This window comes from Myotis nattereri, assembly GCF_964212035.1.
Source record: "Myotis nattereri genome assembly, chromosome: 12".
In the NCBI taxonomy this organism is placed as follows: domain Eukaryota; kingdom Metazoa; phylum Chordata; class Mammalia; order Chiroptera; family Vespertilionidae; genus Myotis; species Myotis nattereri.
Window position 1 is genome coordinate 26,557,377 of NC_138087.1, and position 12,302 is coordinate 26,569,678.

At 38.5% G+C, this 12,302-nt stretch overlaps 1 protein-coding gene across 2 annotated transcripts in view; it reads left to right on the forward strand.

Moving 5' to 3' along the window:
- The window catches only part of FREM1 (FRAS1 related extracellular matrix 1), a gene marked incomplete at both ends in the record, with an annotated part of 120,585 nt that overhangs the window by 75,265 nt on the left and 33,018 nt on the right, over positions 1 to 12,302 (forward strand). For both annotated transcript variants that reach the window (XM_081103710.1, XM_081103711.1), the window contains 3 exons: positions 1,050 to 1,464; positions 8,475 to 8,676; positions 9,414 to 9,558. In XM_081103710.1, the coding sequence (XP_080959836.1) occupies positions 1,050 to 1,464; positions 8,475 to 8,676; positions 9,414 to 9,558 (762 nt within the window). The remainder of the gene's footprint in view (positions 1 to 1,049; positions 1,465 to 8,474; positions 8,677 to 9,413; positions 9,559 to 12,302) is intronic.

Sequence of the window (12,302 nt, forward strand, 5' to 3'; positions counted from 1 at the left end):
ATCTGTTTGAGGCAGCTCTGCCTCTGTATCTATTATTGTTCAAAAGTTTATAATGGTCTCTATTATCCATGAATGAGTGAGATCATGTGGTGTTTTTCCTTCATTGACTGGCTTATTTCACTTAGCATAATGCTCTCCAGTTCCATCAGCTTTCTCTTTATAATTCTGCAGTGGTGCTCAGATGCACCACTCTTTCTCAGTGGATTGCTAAACTAGTATTTACTAATAACTCTGTAAGAGCAGAAGGTATGGGGTCCAGAGACCTGGGTTCTAGTCCCAGCTCTGTCTCCTATCTGCCTTATCATCTTTCTGCTATAATTTTCTTTTCTTTAAAGCAGGAAAATCCTTGTCTACCATAACTCTCACATACCTTGTAAGGGGCAAATGTAGAAGCACAAGAAAAAGTAAGGGATTAGAGCATCACATGATATTTTAGAGTTGGATGGTACTTAGCTATCATTTGGTCAATCTTTCACTTTGCAGAAGAGAGGAAATGAGGCCCAGAAAGATAAGTTGGACATGATTACATGGCTCATTTATGTGACCTGTCCTTAAGAAATATACAAATACAGTGAATTAGCCAAATTCAGCCTACTCAGCTCTTGATCGGCCTCCAATTGTTAGTCTTAAAAATTTAGCTTATTAAATTCCCACAAAAAAATACAATAATACAATTGAAAAAGTATAAATATATAAAATGAGTTCTGTGCAAGCTCATGCAATTGGTCTAATTGGATGTGACATTCCTATTTGGGGCAAAGAACCATATTTAGCCAGAGAAATATCACTGGCAGCATTTGCCTGCTCCACCACAAGAGTCTACCATTGATGTGAGTGAGGAAATACTTTTGGATGTGTAAGGGGCAATTTGTGTGTTACCTGGTGACTTATTTAATAGAATGGTGTCCTCTGAAAGACCTGCCCTTGATTTTTCATTTGAGTCCCAACACGACATATCCTTTAGTAAAGGTGTGTGTTGTTATCATTTCATTCCAGTAGATGGTGACACAAGAATCCATGCTGAAGGCTGCCTTGCCTCTCTTTGCCAGATTCATTGTCAGCAATGGACTGCAGACCAAGCATGGGGTGTTTGAGGTCATACTGGAAGCCGTGGACAGAGCCTTACCCGTGGTGACCAAGAACAAGGGGCTGAGACTGGCCGAAGGGGCCACGGGCCTGCTTTCCGCTGACCTCCTTCAGCTGACCGACCCTGACACTCCAGTGGAGAACCTTACCTTCCTTTTGGCCCGGCTCCCACAACATGGCCAGCTCTACCTGCGGGGCACAGTGCTGCTCCAACACAATTTCACTCAGCAGGACGTAGACAGCGGGAAGGTGGCCTACAGGCACTCGGGAGGTGGCTCTTGGACTGACTGCTTTACTTTTGTGGCCACAGATGGGACCAACCAAGGCTTTGTTGTGGATGGAAGAGTGTGGCAAGAACCTGTTTCATTCATCATCAAGGTAAGTATGAAAAATGCACAGTTCCTTGTCAGAGAGGTGTAGAAAACAGCATCAAGGAAAACTATTTCCTTTTTCCTTCCTTCACTCATTCAAATAAAATTCATGCGTGTCTACAGATGCCTGGCACCAAGCAAGGCACCAGGCTTCTTAATATGAACAAAGCAGATGTGGTCCCTGCATACGGGTAATGCTTGACCTCGAGTCAGTGGTAGGTAATACAGAAAGGAAAAAAAAATACAGGCTTTGAAGTCAGACACACCTGGGTTGAGATTTCTGCTTTGCCATTTATTAGCTGTGTGACCTTGCGAGCGTTCTTGAACTCTTCCGATTCTACTTTTCCTTCTTTGAAAAAATATGCCTTACAGGATGATGGTGAGAATTAAATAAGATGAGGTATTCAAGCCACTAGCGTGTTGCCTGAGACATATTTGTTTCTCAGTATCTTGTAACTACTGTTACAATATTTAACGACACTATTATGATCATGCTTACTGATCCAGGTCACCTACTGTAAGTTTAATGGTTTTTAGCTGAACATAGGAAAACTTACAAGGCCACATCATAATTACACGTGTAATAATGGTGAGGATAATATTTGGAGCAGCTGCAATTTTTGAACATTAACTGTGTCAGACCCACTTTACATATCTGAGATATGTTTTGTTCTCTCTATTGTACAGATGTTAAGTTTAGAAGTTAAATAATTTGCTGAAACACATAAAAAGCTCAATTCTTCCTGATCCAACGTCAGGACCCTTTCTGGGCCCTGTCCTGCCACATTTGTGTTGACCGTGATGATGATTCTGGAGGGCATCATGTGTTTTTCTTTTTTTACCCAAAAACACATCAAATATGTCTGGCTCTCAAAGTCTTGAATCTGCTCTTCTTAGATGTAGTTCACCCTATTCCACACACTTCCAGCCACTACAAAAAAGAGATATCTGTCTCTTACTTCAGAGTACCTTCTGATTATACAGAATAATCATAATTTCTCCTTGCTCTTTAGTCTCTGTACTAATCAGGATTCTCCAAAGAAACAGAACCAATAGAATATATCTATATCTATATATCTATATCTCTATATCTCTATATCTCTATATCTCTATATCTATGTCTATGTCTATATCTATATCTATATCTATCTATCTATATATGTGTATATATATATAGATATATCTATCTATATATATATCTATATATATATATCTATATATCTATCTATCTATATATATATATATAGATATATATATATATAGATAGAGAGAGAGAGAGAGAGAGAGAGAGAGAGAGAGAGAGAGAGAGATTTATTTTCAGGAATTGGCTCCACAATTGCAGGGTCTGACACATCCAAAATCTGCAGGGCAGGCCAGCAGGATGGACATCCCAGCAAGAGCTGATGATTCCTTGAGTGCAAAGGCAGTCCTGGGGGCAGACTTTCTTCCACTTCAAGGGACTTCAGTCTTTTCTCTTAAGGCCTTCAACTGATTGGATGAGGCCCACCCACTTTCTAGAGCAGGGGTCCTCAAACTACAGCCCACAGGCCACATGCAAATACAAATATTGTATTTGTTCCCGTTTTGTTTTTTTACTTCAAAATAAGATATGTGCAGTGTGCATAGGGATTTGTTCATAGTTTTTTTTTTAAACTATAGTCCGGCCCTCCAACGGTCTGAGGGACAGTGAACTGGCCCCCTGTTTAAAAAGTTTGAGGACCCCTGTTCTAGAGGGTAATTCGCCTTATTCAAAGTCTACTGATATGAGTGTAATCACATCTAAACAATATCTCCACAGCAACATCTTGACAGGTGTTTGAACAAACAACTGGGCATCATTGCTCATCTATGTTGACACATAAAATTAACTCACTGTCTCTGTCTAAGAGGGGATCTGAATAAAAAGGTGAAGAGTCATGATGACATACAGTGGGTGCTCTTCTCCTCCGCCCCCTCCTCCTCCTCCTCTTCTTCTTACTCCTCTAAAATGGGTCCTTGTGGTATTAAGTCATTATGTTTTGGAGTCATTTCTTACACAGCCATTAATAACTGGTACATCTCTGCCCCATGAAAGCCCTAGCTTTTCTTTATTCTTCCTAAGTCCCAGCTACTTTCAGGGATTATTATTTTCTTCACAAAACCTCCTCTAAATATTCCAGGTCAAGCACTTTCTCCTATTTTTCTGCAGAACCTTTCAATACATGACTTCTTAAAACAGTAATTATGTGACTTGTTTTATATTTTTTAATTTCTTTATATGTACTAACCATATCTTGTTATGTAACCCTTTATGAAGATAGCCTTCTCTTTAAAAGCAACAACAATAATGTCCTATACTCCAGTATTTTAAAATGCTTCCATTTATTCAGAGGCAGAAGACTTGCTTTTGAAGAATCTAGAGTTTTAATAAGACTTAAAATATCTTTTAGCACACGTATGACCAAAGACACAACAGGCGACCATATGACCAGAGTTCAGATACTAACATTTTTAAGAAACAAATGATCCCAATAGATATTCATTCCTCTTGTAACACTTTTGTTTTCAAGGAAAACATAACATTTTATAAAACCCACCTACACTCAGATATTTATCAACTTTCAGAAATTCTTACTTGGGAAGAAGCATTTTGATTTTCTCTCTCCTGACATTGACCACCCAACCTAACGGCCATCAGAGCTGTAATACCTTCTCCATTCCAAAGGTCCTGAAAATTAAGGTTCCCCACCTTCCACCCAACTGCACAGCAGAGTTCGCCATCCATACTTTTCAGAAGAGGAGAATGACTGTAACTTTTAAAAATGTGTGTTGCTTTTCAATTTACAAAATAATTGTTTATTGTAAAGAATTCATAAACTGCCCGGCCGGCGTGACTCAGTGGTTGAGCGTTCTGCTATGAACCAGGTCACAGTTCAATTCTGGGTCAGGGCACATGCTCAGGTTGCGGGCTCGATCCCTGGGGGGGGGGGGGGGGGGGGGGGGGCAGCGGTTGTGGTGCAGGAGGCAGCCAATCAACGATTTTCTCTCATCATTGATGTTTCTATCTCTCACTCTCCCTTCCTCTCTGAAATCAATAAAAATATATTTCAAAAAAAAAGAATTCATAAACTATAGAAAAGGACAAGAAAAAAATATCCTTCACAATCATACCACTCAAAGATAACTATTGTTGGTGACTTCCATTCTTCTGTGCAATAAAAATGGCATGATATTCTATGTATTATTATATATATTGTCTGTTTCCACTCTTCAGTATATTATGAAAAAATTTTCATGTCATTAAATCTCCCTTGAAAACATGATTTTTAAAGGCTGCATAGCATTCAGTCTCAGGTAGAGATGGTTTATAAATCCCATGTTGGACTTCTATCTTTTCTGGAATGTTAGTAAACATCCATATATATGCATTTTGTGTACATGTCTATTTCTGCAGGATATACTTAAAAAGTGAAATCTTTAGATCAAAGTATGTGCACATTTCAGTGTACATACATGCCAAATTTCTATTCAGAAAATTTTCACTAATTTGCACTCCTATCAGCAAAATATAGAATGCCTGTTCCTACAAACATTAGTCAACATGATTTATTTCCAAAAATTTTAAAAGTATACTTGACATACAATATTTAATTAGTTTTATGTTTACAACATAGCGATTTGACATTTATATACTTTACTAAGTGATCACCATGAAATGTCTAGTAACTATTTGTCACTGTACCAACATATTATAATATTGGCTATATTCCCTTTGCATGCATTTCATTCCTATGAATTATTTAGTTCATAAATAGAGGTTTATACCTCTCTATTTCTTTCACCTTTTTTGCCCATCCTCCACTGCCCTCCCCTCTAGAAACCATAAGTTTGTTCTCTGCATCTATAAGTTTATTTCTCTTTTGTTTTGTTTATTCATTTATCTTATTTTTTAGGTTCCACATATGAGTGAATCTTTTTGTCTTTTTTCCATCTATATTACTTTACTTATCATAATACCTTCTGGATTCATCTGTGTTGTCACAAATGGCTAAATTTTATTTTAATATGTTTTTATTGATTTCAGAGAGAGGAAGGGAGAAGGAGAGAGGGACAGAAGATGAGAGAGAATGATTGATTAGCTGCCTCCTGCTTGCCCCCTACTGGGGATGGTGCCCACAACCCAGGCATGTGTCCTGACCAGGAATCGAACCGTGACCTCCTGGTTCATAAGTTGATGCTCAACTACCAAGCCACACTGGCCTGACCTGATTTTATTTTTTAATGACTGAGTTATGTTTGATATATACCAATCTTCTTTATTTATTGATCTACCAGTGGACAACTAGGTTGCTTCCATATCTTGATTATTGTAAAGAGTGCTGTATTGAACATGAGGGTGTATATACTTTTCAAATTAGTGTTTCTGTTTTCTTCTGCTAAATATTCAGAAGTGAAATTGCTGCGTCATATGGTATTTCTATTTTCAGGTTTTTTTGAGGAATCTCTGTACTGTTTTCCATAGCGGCTGTGTCAGTTTACAATCACACACCCGTGCAGCTGGGTTCTCTTTTCTCAACATTCTCCCCAACACTTTTTGTTTGCTGTCTTTTTCATAATAGCTATTCTGACAGGTGTGAGGTGATCCATAGCTCATTGTGGTTTTGATTTGCATTTCCCTGATGCTTGCTGATGGTGAGCATCTTTTCATGAGTCTGTTGGCCATCTGTATGTCTTTTTTTGGACAAATATCTATCTAGATCCTCTGCCCATTTTTTAATCAGCTTGGTCTGTGTGTGTGTTTTTATGTTGTGCTGTATAAGTATTTTATATATTTTAGATACTAACCCCTTATTAGATCTATCACTTGTGAATGTCTTCCCCCATTCAGTGGATTGTCTTTTTGTTTTGTTGATGGTTTCTTTTGCTGTGAAAAAAATTTTTAGTTTGATGTCGTCCCATTTGTTTATTTTTACTTTTGTTGCACTTGCCTGAGGAGACATATCTAAAAGAAATTTGCCAAGAGTGATGTTAAAGATTTTGTTGCCTATGTTTTCTTCTAGTTTGATGGTTTGAAGTCTTACATTTAAGCTTAATCCTTTTTGAGTCTATTTTTATATGGTGAAAGAAAGTGACCTAGTTTCTTTTTTTTCTGCGTATAGTTGTCCAGTTTTCCCAAAAGCATTTATTAAAGAGACTGTGTATTCCCCAGTGTATATTCTTGCCTCCTTGGTTGTAAATTATTTGACTATATCAACATGGGTTTATTTCTGGGCTCTCTCAATTCTGTCCCACTGACCTGTGTGTCTGTTTCTGTGCCAGTACCATACTATTTTGATAACTATAGCATTGTAGTATAGTTTGAAATTAGGGAGCATAAAACCTCCAACTTTGCTCTTTCTCAAAATTGCTTCAGCTATTCAGGGCCTTTTATGATTTCATATAAAGTTTAGGATGGTTTGTTCTAGTTCTGTGAAAAAAAAATGGCATTTTTGCTAGGGATTGTATTGAATCTGTATATTGCTTTGTGTAGTATGAATAGTATGGATTTTTAATGATATTAATTCTTCCATGAGCACAGTATATCCTTCCATTTATTTGTGTAATATTCAGCTTCTTATGATTATTTTTGTTAATCAACAAGGACCTTGTCAACCTGAGAGGAAAAAGTATTTGGTTGTTACAAAATTCCATGTAGAAATACACAAGGAGGAGTGGTGCGTTTTCGCCACCCCAAGACAAATGTACACATTTGTGCAAATGCTCCCACAGTCTTGCCTATGTCTGTATGAATATATATATGTGTTTGATTTGAACCAAAATGGTGTTATAGTTGTCTTCTATTCTGCAAAAAAATAATAACTGGGTTTTTAAATCAGTTAACACTAAGTTGTAGAAATTATTATCAGTTCTTCCTACCTCTTTTTCTTTTAAATATCATATATGTATATATACATATATACATATAAATATATATACACACATGTGTGTATATATATATCTATAATAATGAAAACATAATATGCTAATTAGACCAGATATCCTTCTGGACGACCTTCCGGATGAAGCCGGAGGCTGCGAGGGAGGCCCGGGTCCTGGGTACTGGCAGCCGGAGGGAAGGAAGGCCTACTCTTACGCAACTTTTGTGCATCGGGCCTCTAGTGTGTATATATATGCTTATCATTGGCACTTATTCTCACTTTGCTATGATGAACTAAGATTTGTAGTGGTATTATTTTGGGGTAAGTGAAGTTAAGAACTGAGTTATTAGGGGTAAAGGGAATGAAGGTAAGTGATCTTGTACTTGTTTTCTGATATCAGTGGTGAAATGTGCTAATCCATCTAAACCTGCTCCATCCCTAACATACAACTGTTATTTGCAAGATGGACCAAGCTCCCTGCCACACCTGAATGAGGCCCTTTGTGGTGTTTGAACCTCTACATCTCTTTGCCCAGGAACCATCTTCACAAATTGAGTTCACCTGTTCTCATCATCCATGAGACAGATACACAGATACCTATGCATCATTACCTCTCATCATTTTCTTAGTGAGGGATTTCTCTTTTTATTGAACATTTTTGCCCTTTGAACAAAGGCATGACAAAAATATCCAATGCATTTGTAAACCCTTGTAACTTTGTTTCTGTAAATAACCAAACACTGGGAAAATGGGGGAATCTTTCTGTGGAGCTAACATTAAGTTTGCGGTACAATTCAGTCTTAATATATCCATTGAGCCAACATTCCCTGAGCTCCTGTTATGGTCAGGCACTGTGCCAGGTGGGGGAACTTACGTCCTAATGGGGGAGTGAGACAGGTAAATAAAGCTGGGTCAAGGTTTACAATGGAAAGTCCACCTCTGTCCCAGGCTCTATGAGATTTGCTGAGGGTATTGTGAACAAGACAGTCTTTAGCAGAAATTAACAAAAGAAGAGGAAAAGGGCTCCGCATAAGGTTCAGGAACGTTTGTCATCGTTAACCATTAAGACCACATGGGGAGGAGAAGCCTTTGTATAAACTTGTAATGATTGACAATTTAGGTGGACCAGTTGGACAAAACAGCCCCCCACATCACACATTTGCATTCCGCCTCTCAAGTGGGACTCCTGAAAAGTGGCTGTTACGGGATTTACATCACTTCCCGTGTGTTGAAGGCGTCAGACCCCGACACTGAGGACGATCAGATTATCTTTAAGATTTTACGAGGCCCCCAACATGGACATCTGGAGAACACAACAACAGGTACTGTCTCCCTTCATCTTGTTCTTGCTCATTGTAAAATACCCAGTGCCTGGCAATGCTAGAAAGTAATTTAATTAAGCGCAGGCCCATTTGGTAAACACTCCCCAGGCCTTACTGATAGATGCAGTGTATACATCAATATTGGTGCAAAAGAGAGTTTGAAGATGAGCCTTTCCAAGTTCATCTTAAGTGGGAGAACCAAATACTGACATGTGGTTTCCTTATATACTGTTGTTGTTTACAAAAAAACAGCTAGATTGTAATATAGTCAGAGGAATACTCAGTGTCAGAGCCAAGTTCATATTTGTGAGTTTTTTTCTAAAATAAATTCTAAATGATATCAGTTTACTTTTTTTAATTCTGAGTTTTTTGCATGGTGGTTTTTCTGGATTGCATACTACTTCTGCTTTATGAAGACAGTGATCAAAATAAATCACTCAAGAAGATGGCAAGAATTACATATTTTATTACTGTCTCTTCCTAGTCTTCCTCTATTTTTGTATTTTCTTTAAGGCACAATATTTCTGAGACAGAGTAAACTTTAGAGACCCATTTAAGTTCACTGCATATGAGTTTTAAGATAGTCGCGACAAGTGTCAATGTCTTTAAAGAATATACTTCAGAGATTTTGAAAGCCAGTATTTAAAATAAAATAGCCATACAATTTTATCAGCTCTTATTTGCTATTTTGTTTGCTCACCCACTAAAGTCCTTCCTCTCTCATTCTCTCTTTGTAGGTGAATTTATCGGTGAGAAATTTAGCCAAAAGGACTTAAACAGTAAGACCATTCTTTACGTCATAAACCCGTCTTTGGAATTTAATTCCGATACCATGGAATTTCAAGTCATGGACCCCACAGGGAACTCTGCCACTCCGCACATGTAAATTCTTTTGCTTATTCAGTAGTCCTGCATATAGTATCCAGCACGTATCTGATTAGGAAAGTGAAATGTTGTTTTGAAGCAGAATCTAAGGGGATAAATTCATAGACCATTTCACAAGCTCATGGAGTGTATTTTGGAGGGAGATTATTCTTTCTATTACTGCTCAATAATGGGAAAACCAGTAGTTTACAGAGTATTGAAACGTTAGACAGTTAAGGTGGATAGCGCTGGGTCATTCCATTTATGCAGGTAAATGCATTCACTTTCACGTGCAGACAGGTTTCTGTCTTGACAATTCACGGGCATCCAGGACCGAGCTTGCAGGCTCATGTACACATTGTGCAGCAAGAGGTCACTCTAGGACCACGTTAGCACCGAGAGTCTGAAACATCTAGAGCGGGAGGCATGAGGCAGCCAGGAGGGGTTGGCAAAAACAGCTCTTGGCTTCCAGAAAATCAAACAAAAAAAGGGACGGCTTGAGACTGCCTTTACCAATTAACGAACCTATCCTGGGTAAGATGAAGACAGTGTAAAAAGGAAAATAGACATGCAGGTGTTAAGTGACACTTAGAAGTTATATAATATGTCCAACCCTCAGAATAACAAGAGTAAGAAATCCTCAAAATTAACAAGATTAACAGGCCGCTGTAATTTCACTCACTGGGTCCCTCTTCTAGACTCTTCTTGGAGGTAGACCTTGAATAATTTACCAGTTTATCGGATGGCTGTGGAAGATGTATTACAGTCCGGTTCTTGTGGTGCTGTATTTTCTTTCTATATAAATTTGATACCCTTCTCCCGTCACCTCAAAGAAAAGTGACTATTAGCCAGATCCTAGTAAAATGACACCTTGTAAGTGAGTATAGCCTCTTTATAGGATTTTTTATGGTAGTATATGGACAAAGGAAGAAAAAATGGAGAAATTCATCTCTGTTCTCTTCATTCTTGCTTTTTCTTTCTGACCCTGATTGTAGTTCCAACATGTACCAGCAGAGGTCTCTGTAGTTATGGTTAGAAAAACCGTCATCCTTCTCTTAACAGAACACATTCCCAGGCTTCACCTCCATTGCCCTGATAAAGTGTAGTATCTGGGTGCACAGTATTAGAAACTGATAAATGGATATGAACAAGGAAGGCCTCACCACCACCAATTCAACTGCTCTTGCCTAAGAGAAATGATTCCTCAGGATTTCCTTTCTAGAAAATGTACTAACTACTTGCAATTTTAATCAAACATCTTGTAACTTAAGCCTAATCGGTTTGGCTCAGTGGATAGAGCATTGGCCTGTGGACTGAAAGGTCCCAGGCTCGATTCTGGGCAAGGGTATGTACCTGGGTTGCGGGCACATCCCCAGTAGGAGGTGTGCAGGAGGCAGCTGATTGATGTTTCTCTCTCATCGGTGTTTCTGACTCTATCCCTCTCCCTTCCTCTCTGTAAAAAAATCAATGTAACATATTAAAAAAAATCTTGTAACTCAAGAAAATGTTTTTAAAATCTTGTTCCCAAAACATTAATACATTGACTTCACTTGTGTTTAGTAGATCAAATAAGAAATATTAGAATACTGGTCAGACTTGCTACTGGCCTCATGCTGACTGCTGAGCTTCCATGTGTGAACACAGCAGAGCTGATAGGAGATATCTCCCCCCTTCCCCCCACACACACACCTCCAGCAATAGATTGATGTTGCTTCACTTACTTACATGCCCTTTTTATTCTTCATTGTTACAAAGAAATTGCTTTTGAAGATGATTTATGTTTTTAAATAATCCTCAGATTTATAGGAGAATCCTGGAAGAAATTATAACCTTAATTGAGGCTATTTTAAATAGGCTCCTGCTTGTGTTGGATATTAATGTTCATATAGCTATGCTGACGATGTTTCTAATTCAGCTTGAAATGAGTCGAACCAATGGAACAAATGATGCCTACCAAGGACTAATCCAAAAATGATTTAAATTTGATTGTAATGTATATTATTTTCTTTAGAATGAGCAGAGGGAGGTAGAAATTACTCAGCATTTATGCCCATAATTTTTGAGTGGCATCGTTGTCTCCAGCCTCATTTATTAGATGTTTTTGGAACAGGAAGCACATTTTTCCAGTAAGAAACAATCTTATCAGTAGTGGGTTGTCTTTCCAAGACAGCCAGAAAGAACCTAGTTATGCGTACAATATAAACCACAGGCATTTGCAATATAGTTGTTTTCTGCTCTGCTTCATCGCTCTTCATTCAGTCATCACAACCACCTATGTGTTAGGTGCCATGATAATACAGAATTTACACGTGAGGAGACTGAAGCACAAAAAATAGGAGGTGATTTTTTCCAAGCTGGTACAGCTAATTAGTGAAGAAGCTGGGATTCGGGCCCAGGAAGTATGGCTCTAGAGTCCATGATTTTTCTCGCTGCATGAAAGAACTTGCCCATTCTTATCGAGGTGTGCTAACTGGCCTAAGGGGAGGGAGCTGCAGACTTATCTCCCTTCCTTCTCTTCAGTCATTGGCCTACCCAGCCAGCAAGAAAGGGGAATACTTACTCTTCAAGGACCTTAAGTTTCAGTTGTTATATGTTTTTTGTGTGTTTGTTTTTAATGTAAGGCTTGGCAGGTGTGGCTCAGTGGTTGAGCATTGACCCAAGAATCAAGAGGTCACCAGTTCAATTCCTGGTCAGGCCCCATGTGGGCTCGATCCCCAGTAGGGGGTTGTATAGTTAATCGATGATCAGTGGCCAGCTAAAGC